Genomic DNA, 20,707 nt, shown 5'->3' with positions numbered 1-20,707 from the left:
TTGTTTATTTGCAAGGAGAAAGGGGAAGAGAGAGAATGGGCACACTAGGGCCTCTAGCCACTGCAAACAAACGCCAGACACATGTGCCACCTTGTGCATCTGGCTTGCATGGGTCCTAGGGAATTGAACCTAGGTCCTTTGGCTTCGCAGGCAAATGCCTTAACCGCTAAGCCATCTCTCCAGCCCTTGTTTTTAAATATAGATTCTGAAAATGAGGGAAAACTTTAATCATTATCTTTCTGAGTCTGGCTTATTTAATGTAATATATGACTTTCAGTTCCATCCATGTTCCTGAATAATTTTGTTCTTTATATCTAACAATATTGTGTTCAAGAACAAATTACCAAATTTTCTTTATTCATTCATCCACTTAAAGGCACATAGCCTGATTTCACAACTTGACTATCGTGAATGCAGGGAGCTTGCTGTTTGTTGTTCACTGTGCTTCTTTCAGGTACAACCATGAGTGTTATAGCATGATCACATGGTAGTACCAGTGTTGGTTTTGAGGCATCTCCATAGTGATTTCCACTGTGGCAGGATTTACATTCCCACCAGAGTATATAAAGGTGCCTTCTCTGCACCCCCTCCCCCATATTCAGTAGTATTTCTTGCTGTTTTTTTGATGATATTCTGACTAGGGTTAGGTAGAAGCTCTAGGTCATTCTGATTTGCATTTCTCTAGTAGTTACTGCGGATGTTTCATACTTACTGGCCATTTGTACTACTGATTCATAGTCCTTCGAAGAGGGGAAGACATCTAGGGTTTATGACGATATCACCCAGACTTCAACGAGTTTATAACATGTGACATATTCATATTCAACCAGCTCCACAGGTATCTGTTGTTTTCCTCAGTAGATGCCCTTGTTTCCAGAATCTCCCATATTTGGGGATGTCTACTGCAATTTACATGCCACAGGATACACAACCCATTCAGGAGCTCCGCCAGGGAATGTGAACCTCCACACACTGCCTTACCGCTGTGGCTTTATGGATCTTTGAAACTTTAGCCTGCAAAAGGCCTGGAATACTACAAACTGAGCTTAATGGGATATTCTGATAGGAACTTGGAAAATAAGAATGCTGAGAAAAATGTAGTAAGTGGATGCTCAGTTCATAAGACTTCAGAGAGGAACAAAGACTATCAGGAACTACAATAGAGGGAGTTATGGTTGGTTCTATGCCATCAAAGAAATTAGCTACATTCTGCTTGTCCTGAAAACTTGACAGGTCAGCATTCATACAACAATGTTCAGGATTTTCTAAATTATAAGCAATGACAAAAATGCAGTTATAGGTTAAGATGGCGGCGTAGGTACCACGCCAAAGCAGCCTAGGGGGGAAAAAGACCAAAAAAACTAAGCAAAATACACACTTTTACTAAAAAGTGAGTTAAAGCGGCAGCGGAGAAGTAGAAGAGTTATAGAGCATTCAGAGCCTGCACAGGCGGGAAAAGCGGCTCTGGCAGCTCGGCCAAACGCGGCGCGGCGCAGCAGAAAACCGCCAGACTCTGCTCCAGCCGCAGGAAAAGCCAGGTGCGGGATTTTCCCCTCACACCGCGCTCTCCGCAACTCGGGAAACGTGAGGGGAGAGCGGCAGCGAGCAGCGGAGGAGAAGACCGCGAGGTAGAAGAACACGTGGAGCAGCGAGACAACCTGAGCAGCCGTGGCTCCCTCCCCTCCCCCACCGCCTGAGCCCAGCTCCAGCGAACAGAGCAGCAGCCCAGGACCAGCCACACCAACTTAGGCTGACAACGGGACCCAAGCAGGAGCAGAGTTCGGGAGCAACTTCACGGGCTCCAGCACCGGTACCAGCGGCCCCAGCAGCAGCAGACCCAGGAGCGGCAGATCCCACAGCAGCAGCTTCAGGGGGAGCAGCTGCAGTGGACACAGCAGCAGCAGCTTCAGCAGCAGTAGTGGCTTCATCAGTGGCAGCTACAGCAGCAGCAGAGGCGGCAGCAGCAGCGGCTCAGTTTGCCCCGTAGGAAAAGCAAGTGCCCAGCTCCAGAAATCAGAACAGCAGCCCGACGACCCAGGCAGCAACTTGACTGAGACCAAAATCACCCAAGGTAACTGGGATTGCACCAGGGAAGGGTCTCAATTGGTCACAAGCTGACTTGGATCCCTCAACAGACCAGAAATCTAAACCTCTTTGTTGATAGAGGATCTGGTCATTATAATAACTACTCTTGCATACATACTTGGGGCTGTTTTTGATTGAATGTGTACAGTGTTTAGTTAAATTTTAGAATCTACCTATATTTTATTCCACTCAGCCTGCTTGAATACTCCTATAGCAGGGAAACTCAACCCCTAAGAACATCTTTGTAGATACTCTGAGAGCCTTAAGAGCCACACCTAATACCTTAAGGTCCTACCCTGAAAATATATTACATCAAATCAATTGATACAGCTAAGAATACACAGCTAGCTAGAAAATCCAAGCATTAACTTAATCCAAGATGCAAAAATATATACATTATAACACAAGAAACACTAAAAAGCAAGACGATTTAAATCCACCCAAAAGTATTAATGCATTAGAAATGTCCTCCAGTGAGAAAGAGTTAGAGGAAATGCCTGAGAAAGAGTTCAAAAGAATAATTATAAATATGTTCAAAGAGGTCAAAGAACACATGAAAACAATCAAAGAGGAAATCAAAGGAATCAAAGAAGAGGCAGGACACCAATTTAATGAAATAAAGAAGGCAATACAAGACATAAATAGGGAAATAGAAATAATAAAGAAAAACCAGTCAGAATTACTAGCAATGAAGAACACAGTTAATGAAATAAAAAACTCTGTAGAAAATCTCACCAGTAGGATGGATGAGGGAGAGGACAGAATATCTAAGCTAGAAGACCAGGTGGCAGACCTAATGCAGTCCAACAAAGAGAAAGACAAACTTATAGAAAAGTATGAGTGGGAATTTCAAGATATTCGGGACACTATGAAAAGATCCAATATAAGAATTCAGGGCATAGTAGAAGGAGAAGAACTCCACTCCAGAGGCATAGTAGGCATCTTCAACAAAATCATAGAGGAAAATTTCCCCCAAATTGAGAAAGAGGTGCCAATACAGATACAGGAAGCCTTTAGAACCCCAGCCAGACAAAACCCAGAAAGAACCTCTCCTCGCCATATTATAATCAAACTTCCAAACACACACACCAAAGAAAAAAATATTGAAAGCAGTTAGAGAGAAAAATCAAGTTACCTACAAAAGCAAGCCCATCAGGATTACAGCAGATTATTCAACACAAACTTTTAAAGCCAGAAGGGCTTGGAGTAATATATTCCAAGTTCTGAAAGATAACTGTCAACCAAGGTTACTTTATCCTGCAAAGTTATCCATTCAAATAGATGGAGAAATAAAGACATTCCATGACAAAAGCAGGTTAAAGGAGTATTTGAAGACAAAACCAGCTCTACAGAAAATACTTGATAGAATCCTCCATGCTGAACAAAAGGAAAAGCACACATATAAGGAACCTAGAAAAAACAAGCTATACTCAAATACCAGTTAACAGAAGAGAGCACAGGTAGAACCAGAAACACACACACAAAAAAAAAAAAATGGCAAACATAAATACACACCTTTCAATAATATCTCTTAATATCAACGGTCTCAATGCCCCAACGAAAAGACATAGATTTGCAGACTGGGTTAAAAAGCAGGATCCTACAATTTGTTGTCTCCAAGAAACCTTTCTACAAAGGATAGACATTATCTCAGGGTGAAAGGTTGGAAGACGGTGTTTCAAGCAAATGGGCCTAGAAAACAAGCAGGGGTTGCTATCCTAATATCAGACAGGGTAGACTTTAGTCCGACGTTAGTCAAGAAAGATAAGGAAGGTCACTTTATATTGATTAAGGGCACACTCCAACAGGAGGACATTACAATCCTAAACATATATGCACCTAACATGGGGGCTCCCAAATTCGTCAAACAAACACTATTAGAACTAAGGTCACAGATAACACCAAACACAGTGGTGGTGGGTGACTTTAACACCCCACTCTCATCAATTGACAGGTCATCCAGGGAAAGAATAAACAGAGAGGCATCTGGACTAAATGAGGTCATAGAAGGAATGGACCTAACAGATATATACAGGACATTTCATCCAAAGGCTGCAGAATATACATTCTTTTCAGCAGCACATGGAACATTCTCTAAAATAGACCATATATTAGGACACAAAGCAAATCTCAACAAATTCAGGAAAATTGAAATAATTCCTTGCATTCTATCTGACCACAATGGAATTAAACTACAAATCAGTAGCAAGAAAGGCTATAGAGCATACACAAAATCATGGAAACTAAACAATACACTACTAAATGATGAGTGGGTCAATGAAGAAATCAAAAAGGAAATCAAAAAATTTATAGAGTCAAATGATAATGAGAACACAACATACCAAAATCTCTGGGACACAATGAAGGCAGTTCTAAGAGGTAAATTTATAGCCTTAAGTGCCTATATTAAGAAATTAGAAAGGTCGCAAGTAAACGACCTAATGCTTCGCCTCAAAGCCTTGGAAAAAGAAGAACAAGGCAAACCAAAAATCAGTAGACGGGAAGAAATAATAAAGATTAGGGCAGAAATTAATGAAATAGAAACAAAAAGAACAATCCAAAGAATTAATGAAACCAAGAGTTGGTTCTTTGAAAGGATAAACAAGATTGATAAACCCTTAACAAATCTGACCAAAAGAAAGAGAGAAGAGACACAAATTAATAAAATCAGAGATGAACAAGGTAACATCACAACAGATTCCAGAGAAATTCAAAAAATCATAGGGACATACTATAAAAGCATATACTCCACAAAATATGAAAATCTGAAAGAAATGCATGATTTCCTTGATCTATATGACCTACCTAAATTAAACCAAAATGAGATTAATCACTTAAATAGACCTATAACAAACATGGAGATCCGAACAGTTATCAATAATCTCCCAACTAAAAAAAGCCCAGGCCCAGATGGATTCACTGCTGAATTTTACCAGACTTTTAAGGAAGAGCTAACACCATTGCTTCTTAAGCTTTTCCAGGAAATAGAAAAAGAAGGAATTCTACCAAACTCCTTCTATGAGGCCAGCATCACCCTGATACCAAAACCAGGCAAAGATAGAACAAAAAAAGAAAATTACAGACCAATCTCCCTCATGAACATAGATGCAAAAATTCTCAACAAAATATTGGCAAACAGAATACAAGAGTATATCAAAAAGATCATTCACCCTGACCAAGTAGGCTTTATCCCAGAGATGCAGGGATGGTTCAACATACGCAAATCTATAAATGTAATACATTACATAAACGGGTTGAAGGACAAAAATCACATGATCATCTCATTAGATGCAGAGAAGCATTTGACAAAATCCAACATCCCTTCATGATAAAAGTGCTACAGAGACTGGGAATAGAAGGAACATATCTCAATATAATAAAGGCTATTTATGACAAGCCTACAGCCAACATGTTACTAAATGGGGAAAAACTGGAAGCTTTTCCACTGAAATCAGGAACAAGACAAGGGTGTCCACTGTCCCCACTTCTATTTACTATAGTTTTGGAAGTCTTAGCCATAGCAATAAGGCAAGAGACACACATAAAAGGGATACAAATTGGAAAGGAAGAAATCAAGTTATCATTATTTGCAGATGACATGATTCTATACATAAAGGACCCTAAAGACTCTACTAGCAAGCTGTTAGAGCTGATCAAAACCTACAGCAATGTAGCAGGATACAAAATAAATACACAGAAATCAGTAGCCTTCATATATGCTAACAACAAACACACAGAGGATGAAATCAGAGAATCACTCCCATTCACAATTGCATCAAAAAAAAAAAAATACCTTGGAATAAACCTAACCAAGGAAGTAAAGAATCTATACAATGAAAACTTTAAAACACTCAAGCGAGAAATTGCAGAAGACACTAGAAAGTGGAGAAACATCCCTTGTTCCTGGATTGGAAGAATCAATATCGTGAAAATGGCAATCTTACCTAAAGCAATCTACACATTTAATGCAATCCCTATCAAAATTCCAAAGGCTTTCTTCATGGAAATAGAAAAAACAATCCAAAAATTCATTTGGAATCACAAAAAACCTCGAATATCTAAAATAATACTGAGCAACAAAAAAAGAGGCTGGTGGTATCACCATACCTGATTTTAACCTATACTACAGAGCCATAGTAACAAAAACAGCATGGTACTGGCACAAAAACAGACATGTAGATCAGTGGAACAGAATAGAGGACCCAGATGTAAGCCCAAGTAGCTATAGCCACCTGATATTCGATAAAAATGCCAAAAATACTCATTGGAGAAGAGACAGCCTCTTCAGCAAATGGTGTTTTGAAAACTGGATAAATATCAGCAGAAGGATGAAAATAGATTCTTCTCTCTCGCCATGCACAAGAATTAAGTCCAAATGGATTAAAGACCTTAACATCAGACCGGAAACTTTGAAACTGCTAGAGGAAAAAGTAGGGGAAACCCTTCAACATATTGGTCTTGGCAAAGACTTTCTGAATACAACCCCAATTGCTCAGGCAATAAAACCACAGATTAACCACTGGGACCTCATGAAATTTCAAAGATTTTGCACCGCAAAGGACACAGTGAAAAAAACAAAGAGGCAACCTACAGAATGGGAAAAAATCTTCGCCAGCTATATATCTGATAGAGGATTAATATCTAGGATATACAAAGAACTCAAAAAGTTAAATAATAAGGAATCAAACAAGCCAATCAAAAAATGGGCTATGGAGCTAAATAGAGAGTTCTCAAAGGAAGAAATACGAATGGCATATAAGCACCTAAAAAAATGTTCTACGTCACTAGTCATCAGGGAAATGCAGATTAAAACTACACTGAGATTCCATCTCACTCCTGTCAGATTGGCCACCATCATGAAAACAAATGATCATAAATGTTGGCGGGGATGTGGAAAAAAAGGAACCCTTCTGCACTGCTGGTGGGAATGCAATCTGGTCCAGCCATTGTGGAAAACAGTGTGGAGGTTCCTAAAACAGCTAGAGATTGATCTACCATATGACCCAGCTATAGCGCTCCTAGGCATATATCCAAAGGACTCATCTCATTTCCTTAGAAGTACATGCTCAACCATGTTTATTGCTGCTCAATTTATAATAGCTGGGAAATGGAACCAGCCTAGATGTCCCTCAACAGATGAGTGGATAATGAAGATGTGGTTCATTTATACAATGGAGTTCTACTCAGCGGTAAAGAAAAATGAAGTTATGAAATTTGCAGAAAAATGGATGGACCTGGAAAGTATTATACTAAGTCAGGTAACCCAGGCCCAGAAAGCCAAGCACCACATGTTCTCTCTCATATGTGGATCCTAGCTACAGGTGACTGGGCTTCTGTGTGAAAATGAAAATACTTAGTAGCAGAGGCCAGTAAGTTGAAAAGGAGACATAAAGGGTGGAGAAAGGAAGGGAGGAGGGTACTTAATAGGTTGATATTGTATATATGTAATTACAATGATTGTAATGGGGAGGTAATATGATGGAGAATGGAATTTCAAATGGGAAAGTGTGGGGGTGGGGAGGGAGGAAATTACCATGGGATATATTTTATAATCATGGAAAATGTTAATAAAAATTAAAAAAAAAATTAAGACTGTAAAAAAAAAAAAAACATTTAAACCTAAAAAAAAATGCAGTTATAAGCTGTACTCATCCTTAGGACTTTGCTTTAGTCAAAATCTGTTGGCCATATTTAAATTGTGATATCCCTTTTCTGGCACACTTGGTCCTAAATCATAGTTGGCCTTTCTCTGAAGCAGTCTGGTACTATAAAAAAGCACTGCACTGGATCCAAAACACCTGGAGTTTTTTGGTTTGTGTCTGGTGTTATTCCTACTTTATCGACAACTTACATAATTTTGAGTCAGCATTTTATTTCTCTAAGATTCCAATTTTTAAAATACAAGTGATGAATGCTATCATCTGAATGCCAGTCATTTCTAGGAATAAGATACTAAGCTTCATCACCATCATCAAACCTGACCTTCTCTACCCCATCTTTTAGCTATATGATCTTCAAAATATAGTATGTGTCTATACTGGGGAGGGGGTATTTTTTAATCCTATTTTCTCAGTACTCAGAACAAATCTTAAACCTTTGGGAAGGATAAATTAGTAACTAAGTTTTACTAAACAGAAACATCTTGGTATTTCTCCAAAACTGCATACCTAAAAATCTGTACTACTGTTAAATTTCAACTATTCCATGTAGAGCTCACACACCACCATTTTTGTTTTCATTAGCACTAAAGCCTCTTCCTCTCAGGAATCAACTGTCAAAAGGAGAATAAAACCACCTGAGATTCCACACACACGCAATATGGACTTTTTTCCTAGTTTGCATGGCCTGATTATGTGTCATCAAACAATACATTGCTTCATCGAACACCAGGTACTAAGTCTGCTGACAATTTTAGCATAACCAAATCTCTCAGCTGTTTGGTTTGTTTAATTTTCAGAAATCGGCTTGATTCTCTTTAGAGCTGGTGTAAACATGCCTTCTAGTAAATGATTTCTACTTAATGTTAAAACAAATTATTGCTTTCCTAGATGTATGCATACTAAAAGTCAATATACACATTTGCATCATTCCTTTCATCAAAAAAAAAATCCAACTATTGGTGTGTTTGTCTGTTACTCCTAAGGGGATTCTAGGTAACTATGGTTGCCTATGTCATCAGAACCAATCCCAAGGTGTTTGGGAAAGTCTAGCTACCAACAATATACAAAAGGCATTTAAGATCAAGGATACAACAAACTCTGAAAAAGCACATCTCAACTCACATTAAACCAACTAGGACAAATATGAAAATATACTAACAAGTTTAAAGATCTGTTACACAATTTTTAAAAGTCAATACAGTGAGTCCAGCAGTTTTTAAAATATTTTATTTATTTGCAAGCAGTTAGGGAGGGAGGGAGGGAAGGAAGGAAGGAGGGAGAGAAAAAGAATGAGAAGCTTGTCAGGGCCTCTTACTACAAATAAACTTCAAATGCATGTGCCACTGTGCATCTGGCTTTACATGGTACTGGAGAATTGAATGCAGGCCACCAGGTTTTGCAACCAAGCTCCTTTAACTGCTAAGCCCTCTCTCCAGACCCAACATTTCTTTTTCAGGCAAGGTCTCACCATGGTCTCATTTTTCTGATCTCAATGTCTTATCTCTAAAGGCCATTTTTTTATTTTTTAGTTTTTTTGAAGTAGGGTCTTGTTCTAGCCCATCCTGGATGCATGTAAAACAGAGGAACATGGTAGGGATGAGAACAAGAGGCAAGGATTAGGAATCCAAAATCCACTTCAAGGGTACAAAGTCATTGACTTCAAGACCTTTTAATAGGCCTCATCTCATTAAAAGTTTCCACCAACTCCCAACAGCATCACTCTAGGAACCAAGCCTTTTAACACGTGGGCCTTTGTGAGATCCAGATATGAACTATTTTTTTATTTTTTATTTATTAAGGAGAGAAAGAAATAGAGAATAAATATGTGCACAACAATGCCTCTAGCCACAGCAAATTAAGTCCAGGTGCATGCAACACTATATCCATCTGGCTTATGTGGGATCTGGGAAATAAAACTTGGGTTCTTGGGCTTCATTCACAGGCAACCACCTTAACCACTAAGCAATCTCCCCAACCCTAGATCTGAACTATTATAATCACACTTAACAATTTCTTTTCATATTCCAAGATGTCCTAAGTGGTAGGTCTCAAAGTGTATGACATGAGATTTAAAACAGCTATAAGGAATAATTAAATAATGTGCTGAATTGCATACTAATGTTTGTGAATTTTTTAATCCAAATGTTTTTAATAACTGACCACTTAAGATTTCATAAATGATCATTCATGTTAATCATTTTTTTCAACCAACTCCAAACACATGCACCACCTTGCACATCTGGCTTGCGTGGGCACTGGGGAATTGGACCTGGGTCCTTAGGCTTCACAGGCAAGCACCTTAACCACTAAGTCATCTCTCTAACCCTCATGTTAATTTTTGAACTACCAGTAAGTGAAAATAAGGAAGTGGAGAGTACAGCTACAACAGCAGGGAGTGCAAGGATAGCCAGTTGTAGGAGGCTGCAGAAAACCCAAAAGCAGAGCAGAACATCTCTTGCTACTTCTTTTAAAAATGTCTCTTTGTGGGCTGGAGAGATGGCTCAGCAGTTAAAGGCACTTGCTTGCAAAGCCTGTCTGGGTTCAACCCCCTAATACCCAAATAAAGCCAAACACACAAAGTAATGTGTGCATCTAGAGTTCACTGGCAATATCAAGAGGCCCTGGCACACCCATACATACACACACACACACACACACATACACACACACAGAACTCTAACTCTCTCAAATAAATAAAAATATTTTTTAATGGCTAGGCATAGTGGGCATGGAGGACATAGTACCCAGGAGACAGAGGTAGGAGGATCACTATGCATTTGAGGCAAGCCTGAGAACAGAGTGGATGCCAGGCCACCACGGGCTAGAGCAAGACCCTATCTCAAAAAAACTAAAAAATAAAAAAATTTTAATGGCTCAGAGATAAAACAATAAATAATAAAAATGAGAAAATTTACTGGCCACAATATCACATACATCATAGGTTGAGTTTATCTTAACTACTAGATTTCAAGGACCATGACCAAGAACCAAGTACCCATCATCCTGGCTTTCCATTTCTTGACTTAAGAAGGGGTGGGGGACTTGTTTGCAAAAGCCTTACTGCCCAGGTTTGATTCCCCAGTACTCACATAAAGCCAGATGTATAAAGTGGTGCATGCATCTGGAATTCATCTGTAGCGGCAAGAGGCCCTGGCGTGCCCATTCTCTCCCTCCCTCAAATAAATAAAAAATTAAAAAGAAAAACTCTCAATAGCAACATGGCTGACTTCTGGAAAACAATTCCTATTAATAAGTATACAATATAGAGACATAGAGAAAACTCTGTTTGTATCCAGTTCTAGAACAGGTCATACTAAATCTGCAGAAGGAAAAATAAGGCAGTAAGGGGGTAATAAATCTGTTAGGAAGTGCTTACCATTACTCATTTCTGTCACTCATTCTCTTCACTGGAGAAAAGTAGGAGAAACAAAAAACTGCTCAAGCCTGAGTTAGTCTGTATAACAAACAAAAGAATATTTCATTTTCCTTTTGTTCCTATAATCCTAGCACATGGGAGACTGAGGTAGAACTGTGAATTCAAGGCAAGCATATTATGCTGCATAATGAGAACTTGTCTCAAAACAACAAAGGAACTTCTATAAAATAAAGAGAAAGAGAAACAAAGGTAAGACAATCCTCAGACCACTCATGTCTGCTTTTCTGAAATCAAAGAAAGAGATTATAGAGTGGATTTAATAGTTTTTGACAAATAAGTGCCTCTTCCCTTGACTTAGATTTTCAGTACAAAAGGAGAATTAATATCCAAGTGTCATTGTACTAGGTGCTATACAGAAAAGGAAGATAGTGAACCCCTAAAAAGAGAGAGAGAGAGAGAAAGAGTCAAAGGCCAGGCATGGTGGCGCACACCTTTAATCCCAGCACTCAAGAGGCAGAGGTAGGAAGATTGCCATGAGTTGGAGGCCATCCTGAAACTACATAGTGAATTCCAGATCAAGCTGGGCTAGAGTAAAACTCTACCTCAAAAAAAAAAAAGGTGACAAAGTGTGCTTTCAAGAGTCCAAGACTGCAACAAGAAAGGTAAAGCACTAACTACTCAGCAGTAGGTTATACATGACTGTGTCATAAAGCACATAAACCAGTAACTGCAGGGGTATAGGATTCCACTTAGACAAATCACACTCTAGAAGAAATACATCTTCATGTAAACAATGCCATGAATGTATAAAAGATACAGTCAGAAGCCAGGCATGGGAGTACACACATTTAATCACAGCACTTGGGAGGCAGATATAGGAGTTCAAGGGCACCCTAACACTACATAGTAAATTCCAGATGGCCAGGGCTAAAAAGACACAATCAGGCATCCCATAATGAAGTAGAATGCTCTAGAATCCAAATGTCTTGTTTTGGATCCTCTACCAGCACTTACTATGGATACAGTGCATTAAGAAATTGTCAAAACATTCAATTCTGTCATCTTTGACAGATCCTAGCTCACAGTCAGTGGAGGCACAATAACATACAAGCACTTGTGAATGCTTACTACAAAAATTGTGAAGAAAGGACAAATACAAGCAATGCAATAGAGAATCACAAAATTTGGCTTTGTTGAAATTAAGATGCATTTAAAAAGTAGTAAGACACAAAGCCGGTCGAGGTGGCACACGCCTTTAAACCCAGCACTTGGGAGGCAGGGTAGGAGGATCGCTGTGAGTTCAAGGCCACCCTGAGACTCCATAGTGAATTCCAGGTCAGCCTGGGTTAGAGTGAGACCCTATCTCGAAAAACAACCAAAAAAGAAAAAGTAGTAAGACAAAAATAGAAAGATTGTTTGAAGATGGCTTAAAAGAATGCACTTTATTGCCTAGGAATGCAGAAAACTTTTGATCAAGTAATAGGACATAAAAGGTTGGGCATCATTTCCAAAAAACCAGAAGAAAAAAAGGACTGGGCATACTGGCAAACAAACTGCAATGGTTTAGATAAAGAGTGTAAGCCTTCTACTAAGTAATGTCAGTAAAAACTGTCAAGAAAAAAATAACTGTTAAGAGACTGAACCAATGTGATGATTAATTGAACAGGAGAGACTGTATGCATAGTAGAGAAACTAAAATATAACTTTTTGCTTGGATAGGGAACCTGATGTTTCCCTTCCAGAAAGACAGCTTAAAGTCAGAGAAAGAGCCAAGCAGATATAAGAACATAAAGCTTCAGAATGGTTAAATCTCAACATACTCATGTGAAAAATAAATGCACACAGAGGTTCTCTTGTGAATTCTATTCAAGATTCAAAGCAAATGTGCAAGTATATCTAACATCCTAGGGAAGGGAGTCTTTTATTCGATTTTGAAAAAAATCTATGACACACAAACATGTCTGCTGTGGCACGCCCATTCTCTCTATCTGCCTCTTTCGTTCTCTGTTGCTCTCAAATAAATAAGTAAAAATAGACAAAAATAAGAAAAAATTTTAAAAAGATGCAATGCCAGATCAGGAGCAAAAGATCACTGTGCAAACCCAAAGAACTCTTCTGTAAAGTCAGAATTAAAAATAACTGTAATGTAGTAAGAAAGGTATACTTGTTAATTAACAAAATGAGAGCAAAGGAGAAAATATACAAACACCAAGAAGGTTATCTCTCAAAGTCTGTAAGGCGCTGACATGCTTTTTAGCTGTTCAACAGTTCCTACAAAAGTCTAACAGTTAAAACAGTAGGAAACTGGGCTGGAAAGATGGCTTAGTGGTTAAGGCGCTTGCCTGCGAAGGCTAAGGACCCATGTTTAACTCTCCAGATCCCATGTAAGCCAGGTACACAAGGTGACACAAGTGCACATGGTTGCACATGCACACAAGGTGGCACACGCCTCTGGAGTTCGACTGCAGTGTGTGGAGGCCAGGAGCACCAATTCTCTCTCTCTCTCTCTCTCTCAAAAAATTTGCAAAATAAACAAACAAACTAATTTTAAAAAGGTAGAAAGCTAAGAATATGCATGCTGGGACTTGGGAGATGGCTCAGTCAGGGAAATGCTTACTATGCAAGCAATGGACCTAAGTTCAGATCCCTAACACTTCACATAAGCACTCATGCTAAGCACAGCAGCTTACACTTGAAACCCATCCTTGAGGAAGTGGACACAGGAAGATCCCTAGGGCTTGTTGGCCAGCTAACTAGCTGAAGTGGTGACTTGCAGTTCAGGAAAAGCCTGTCCCAAAAACTATGGCCTATACACACACACACAGTCTCTGCTTCTCTCAGGAACTTTTTACAAAAATTAAGCATCAAGAAAATTATCCAGGCTGGAGAGATGGCTTAGCAGTTAAGGCACTTGCCTATAAAGCCTACGGAACTAGGTTCAAGTTCCCAGAAACCATGTAAGCCAGATGCACATGGTGACACAAGCATCTAGAGTTCATTTGCAGTGGCTGGAAGCCTTGGAGTGCTCTTGCTGTCTGTCTGTCTGTCTCCCTCTCTCAATTAAATAAATGAAAATTTTAAAAATTACCCAAGTAATATTTGATTAATGAACTCAACAGACAGGTCTCAAAATAATTACATATGGTCCACAAATATCCTTAACCATCCAAGGGATGCAAACTAAAACTGCTCTAAGATTCAACCTCACCCCAATCAGAATGGCTGTCCATCAGAAAATAAATGAAAACAAATGTTGGTAAAGATGTGGGGAAAGAGGGACCTTTATTCACTGCTGGTAGAAATTTTAAACTAGCCCAGCCACTATGGACGTCAGTTTGGAGGACCTCGAAACAAAAGAACCACTGTAAGACTACAACCCAATTACTGTACCCTCTTGGGATACCTGAAGGCCTCAACTCATCATGCCATCAGAGACATATGTATATCCATGTTGACTTCTGTACTATTCACAATGGCTAAGACACAGAATCAGCCTAACTGTTCATCAGATTAATAGATTTTTTTTAATGTGGTAGGTTGTGGGAAGATGACACAGTGGTTAAAGGAAGTTGCTTGCAAAGCCTGCCTCCAGGGTTCAATTTTCATCACCACATAAAGCCAAATGGCACATGAATCTGTGACTCCAGCAAGCCTACAACAATAGGAGAGCAAACCTGGAGAATTTGAAGCTCATGGGCCAGACTTGTTTACAGTGGCAAAACACCCAGTATCAAGGTGGAGCACAGACAGCTCCAACAGCGCACGCACACACACACACCACAAATAAGTATTTAGCCAGGCATGGAAGGGCACGCCTTTAATCCCAGCCTAGGAAGCAGAGGTTGGAAAACCACTGTGAGTTCAAGGCCAGTTTGGGACTACAGAGTTAAGTTCCACATCAGCCTGGGCTAGAGTGAGACCCTACTTTGAAAAAAACAAAAACAAAACAAAAAGATAAATATTTCTAAAAGTGGTATTCGTACACATGGCTATAAACAAGTATAAAATTAAGACAACTGGGCTTAAAGAAATGGCTCACTGGTTAAGGTGCCTGCCTGTGAAGACTAAGGGACCCACATCTGATTCCCCAGGACCCACATAAGCCAGATGTACAAGGTGTCTCATACATTTGGAGTTCATTTGCAGTGGCTAGAGGCCCTGGCAGACCCATTCTCCCTCTCTATCTGCCTCTTTCTCTCTTCTCTCTTACACACACACACAAATTAATTAGTTATGTTTTAAAAAGACTTCTGCAATAAAATGGATGGTACCGGAGATTACGTTAAGAGAAAGAAGCCAGACTCAGAAAAATAAATACCATGTTCTCTCTCATATGCATAATCTAGATTTAAATGGGGTATGTGTGCGTGTAGGGGGACCACAACAGGAGGAGGAAGAGATCTTGCCAGGAGGGGTTGGTTAACGGAATACAAGTGAGAGGAGAACAGATGGAAAGACTATTTGGACAGTGACTAGCGAAGGGGTTTAGGGTACAGTATTTAGGGAAAAGAACAAAGTGCATTGACATCTTATATATATGTTATACACACACACACACACATATGCTTACTTTATACATAACCTAAAAAATTAATTGAGCCAGGTGTGGTGGTATACACCTTTAATCACAACACTCAGAAGGTAGAGGTGGGAGGATCACCTTGAGTTTGAGACAGTCTGGGCTACAGAGTGAGTTTCAAATCAGCCTAGGCTAAATTGAATCTCTACCTTGGAAAAAAAAAACTGCAAGAAGAAAAGGTTAAATGACTACAAGACAGTCTGTTTTTCAATACTTCATATTACTAAAAAGATGTACTAAGGGAAAAGACTAGTATCTGGTTCTATATTCTTATTAGCAAGTATGAGTAAGCAAAGGTTTGAAATAACAAATACCAGGACTGGAGAGATGGCTTAGCAGTTAAGGTGCTTGCCTGGGAAGCCTAAGGACCCAGGTTCCATTCCCCAGTACCCACTTAAGCCAGATGAAAAAGGTAAAATAACAAATACCAATCTCACATATCTCAAGATGGGACTCTTAATACCTACACTGTCAGTAACTTAAAAAAAAAAAAGAGCCAGGCATGGTGGCGCACACATTTAATCCCAGCACTCCGGACGCAGAAGTAGGAGGATCGCCATGAGTTTGAGGCCACCCTAAGACTACATAGTGAATGGGCTATACCAAGACCCTACCCAAAAAAAAAAAAAAACACAAATGAGAAGAGAAGAGAGAAGAGGAGACATGACAAGACAAGACAAGACAACCCTGCTACAACTAGAGAACTTACAAACAAAAGTGCAGACTTTCTTGGAAGTGCAAACCCTCCTACCCCATTCCCCATCACTCTGAAGTCTCCCCTAGCTTCCATAAGAAGCTTTAATACACCAACAACCTTAACATGACTCAAAGTCACACATGCTCTGGCTCCTCACGCTGGAGCGATCACTCTACACTTCACCACTGCAATTTCTTAGTTCCTCCAGCCACTTTTTCCCCACTCTAATTTTCAGGTTCTTCATACAATCTCCTCTCCAAAACCTAGTAAGCTTACAAAGGAAACTGCTCTTCATCCTGCCAAACAGAGGGAGGATGTTACAACGCCAGGGAAACCTTTCCTAATCTCAAACATATATTTGAAAGCATTCTGGACTTGACAACATAGTTTTAATTACCTGTTCCTGCCAGATGTGGTGGTGCACACCTTTAGTCCCAGCTGAGACAAGAGGATCACTGTGAGTTTGAAACCTACTTGGAGCTACAGCGAGTTCCCGGTCATCCTGAGCTAGAGTGAGAGACTGCCTGTGGAGGGAGGGAAGGCAGGGGAACTGTCTTCCCTGACAAATGAAGGCAGTCATTTTAGTCTTGTTTCATATTACTTCCACAATATCTGACACACTGAAGAGCAAAGAATTGGTGACACTCCCTAAGTTTGCTGAATATATTAAAAATTCAGGCAAGTCCAAAAGCCATGAGATATTTTACTATCAGAAGTAGCTAAACATTCCTAAATGAATTGCAAGTTAAATCTTATTCTTGGTCCTTCACACAGTCCTTCCTCAAACAGGTGTGCAGTATTAATTAGAATGTTAAAGGAAAGCAAAATAAATCCCTTTACTCAACACCAACATAATCTTTCATAATCTTAGTAATGATGGCCTATTAGAATCCACCTGAATCGCAACTAAAGGGATGAGAGAACACATGAAAACAAGAGGAAATTTACAAGATACAGAGGAAAAGAGCAACTGCAATTCTACTACTGTTGAGAGTCTGCAGTAAGTAAGGCCTGTACTGCTAAGACAGCTGAGGAGGCTATATGATCAATGTGCTATGTAAAGATGACTTGGTGGTTTGGTTGAAGGGACTTCATTGCCAAGCTTGCCAGCCCGAGTTCAATTCCCCAACAACCACATAAAGCCAGATGGCCAAAGTGGCACAGGCATCTGGAGTTTGCAGTGCCAAGAGGCTCTGGCATGCACATTCTTTCTTTCTTTCTCACGCAGGTCTCTCCTTGCAAATAAAATAGGGCTGGGGACATGGCTCAGTGGTTAAAGGTGCTTGCTTATAAAGACTGATGGCCCAGGTTTGATTCCCCAGTGTACCCAAATAACAGACAGATGCACAAAATAGAGCATGTATCTGGCATTCATTTGCAGTGATAGGAAGCCCTGGCATGCCCATATCCCCCGCCCACACACACTCTCAAATAAATAAATACTATCCTAAGTAAGTAAAAATATCTTTCAAAATATGTTTTGTAAAATGAAAAAGCAATTAGAAGTACTAACCCAAAGGAGTTATGGGTTAGAAAAAAGAGGAAACTGCCATAAAGCTACTTTGATACTTAACTTTTTTATGTAAAAATTACTACATAAGAAAATGAGGGGCTGGAGAAATAGTTTAGTGGTTAAGGCTCTTGCCTGCAAAGCCAAAAAGACTCAGGTTCAATTCCCCAGGACCCACGTAAGCCAGATGCACAAAGGGGTGCATGCATCTGGAGTTCGTTTACAGCCACTGGAGGCCCTGGCGTGCCCATTTCTCTCTCCCTCCCACCCCCCCTGCCTATTTCTCTCTCTCAAATAAAGAAAAATAAAAAATACTTTAAAAAAATTAAAAAGAGAAAATGAAAGCCTTTTCAATGCAAAGATTTGTCCAGTTGTCTATTCACCTGATACTGATCAAGTGCTAATTACATACCAGGCGGTAGTCTATGATCATACATACACGCACACTCTCTCCCGCTATTTTGCCCACTTTCAGATGAGCAAACACAGGCACTGAGTTAAGTACCACACTCAGTATTAGACACTTGTAGGGAAGTGACAGAGGCACTTTCAAAGGTAGCCACTGGAATGGTCTGGGCTCCTCCCACTCAACTGTTATGTATGCTCCCACAGTTTTCCAACCCTCTACAATAAAACTTTTTTTGTTATTGGTTGGTTTTGGTTTTTGGTGGTACTAGTGATGTAACCTAGGGCTTGTACATGCTAAGCACACATACTAACACTGAGCCACCCCTCCAGGCCCTGAAATCTAACTTCTATCTGTTCCACTGCACTCCAGTCAACTGCTCTAAGACCACCAATGTCTTACACAGCTAAGCACCTCTCTCATATCAACCCTCCCTCTCTTCTGTTAGACCTCTTGCCTCAATCTTGGACCCTCTTTCTATTCTACATTCTTCCCAGGAAATCTCCCATAATTCTATGGCTTCAAATACACAGCTGGACTCTCGATTTCTCTAATCCTGGCCTGACTTCCAGATGTCAAAATTTAACATTCCCTTGGATAAATAACAAACACCTCACACTTACTGAAAAACAACCACCACTCTCTTCTCCCCTCAACCCACATGCTCCCCAGCCTTTTCTTCATCATCCAGCCAGTTGCTTAGACTAACTGGAGCAGCATACTTGATTTTTCTTCACCTCATATCCCACATCCTATTTTTCACCAAGTTTTATCAGATCTACTTATAAAGTATGTTTGGTTCTGTCTCCACTCTCATCTAACACACATCGCTGCCTAAAATACCCTTCAAAATAGGCCCCTTCCCTTCAGTATTCTTGTCCCCTAAGTCTCCATAAAGTTGGAATACTCAGTTACCTAATAGTTTTCCATTGTATCTTAAGTCAAATCCTAAATCCTGACCATGGCCTAAAGGTCCCATACGATTAGGCCCCAGCCTACTTTGCCAACTTCTGGTTCATTCCTCCCTCTTCCTTCATAACCAAGCCCATTTTTCCACACACCACAATCATTGCTACTACAAAGATTTACATGTGCTCTTTATCAACCAACAGCATTCTTTCCCCCAGACTCTCACACATGTGGTTCCTTCTCCTCTTTAAAGTGTCACCTGCTCAAGTATCTTTACTGACCACCAAGGTATTGTAACTGCACCATCTAATCACTTTCACAGGATCCTCTAGTAAACTGCCGTAACTGATGACATCTCCCAAGTCTTATTCATTGTATGTACCTCGTCAACTTCGGAAACGTAAAAGCTGTGGTCCCAATGTGTCCCACAGTACACAGTAGGAGCTTAATAAATGCACTGAGTGAATGATCACCCATTGTATTTTAATCAACCGAGTCTAATAAAGCACTTTGTCCATAGTGCATTTTGCATTAAATAAATCCAAACAATATTCCTTAAAACGTTCCAACGTACCACGCTTCAGCACGCTCACCCGAACTAAAGCATGTTGTTCAAAACTGCTAAATATTCCATATAGATGACGACTAAATCCCCCCTCCTCTCCAAGTGAACAAACGTGGGAGGCAGGAAAAAAAGGGGGGAGGGGAAGTATTGCTGGGCACATCAGCACCTGTTACATGTTCAATCAGTTAAGAGAGGTGCAGATGAGGCCAGACAGCACATGGGAGACGTGGCCTTTCTTTCAGAGATTGTGTTTAAGTGAAACTTGAGATTTTCAACCCGAACTGTGTTAATCCCTAATCCAAAAAAAAAAAAAAGAGTAAAACAGTTGGTGACCTAGGAGTCGTTAAAGGGAAAGAAAAAGCGTTCGGAAAACACAGGTGCATGGGGGGGGGGAGGTGTAGTCTAGACGTAACGGGAATACACAAAAGCACAAAACATCGGTTCACAGATCACAAACCAAGCTCACCTCACCTCCAGCACTCGGGGTGTCGTGAGCCTGGACGTGGAGCACCTCCCCCGGGGGGGGGGGATGAAGGGCACTCTGGGGAAACTGCTCGGCGACTCCGTGCACCCGCCAGCCCAGCAAGACTATAGGCCGCCCCTCCCCCGGACAGGGAGCTTACTCACATGGGCTCGAGGGTCTTGCTGAGCCAGGACTTGAGCGCCTCGAAGTTTTCAATGATCATTTTAGACACCATCCACGGCGGCCCCGAGGCCCGTCGCTGTCCTCCGCCCCGCCCGGATCGCGGCCGCCCCCTGCTCCTCCTCCTCCGCCGCCGCCGCCGCCCGCGTGGGCCGCGCCGCCGGTGGCGGGTTCCTGCGAGGCCCCGACCCGCGGAGCAGCTCGGCGGGGCCCGCCGCCGTAGGCCGCGAGCCCACGGGGTGCCCGCGGCTTCTCCCCCACGCCTCCCCCCACCCCC

The 20,707-nt window shown here is 40.7% G+C and overlaps 1 protein-coding gene across 5 annotated transcripts in view; it reads right to left on the bottom strand.

Annotated features, from left to right (window-relative positions):
- Positions 1 to 20,531, bottom strand: part of Rbm26 (RNA binding motif protein 26) — an 84,880-nt gene extending 64,349 nt beyond the window's left edge. For all 5 annotated transcript variants that reach the window (XM_045145059.1, XM_045145057.1, XM_045145060.1 and 2 more), the window contains exon 1: positions 20,415 to 20,531. In XM_045145059.1, the coding sequence (XP_045000994.1) occupies positions 20,415 to 20,485 (71 nt within the window). In that variant the 5' untranslated portion in view covers positions 20,486 to 20,531. The remainder of the gene's footprint in view (positions 1 to 20,414) is intronic.
- Between the last annotated feature and the right edge of the window lie 176 nt (positions 20,532 to 20,707).

The sequence above is a fragment of the Jaculus jaculus genome, chromosome 3, assembly GCF_020740685.1.
Source record: "Jaculus jaculus isolate mJacJac1 chromosome 3, mJacJac1.mat.Y.cur, whole genome shotgun sequence".
NCBI classification, from domain to species: domain Eukaryota; kingdom Metazoa; phylum Chordata; class Mammalia; order Rodentia; family Dipodidae; genus Jaculus; species Jaculus jaculus.
This window is presented reverse-complemented; position numbering and strand designations above follow the sequence as displayed.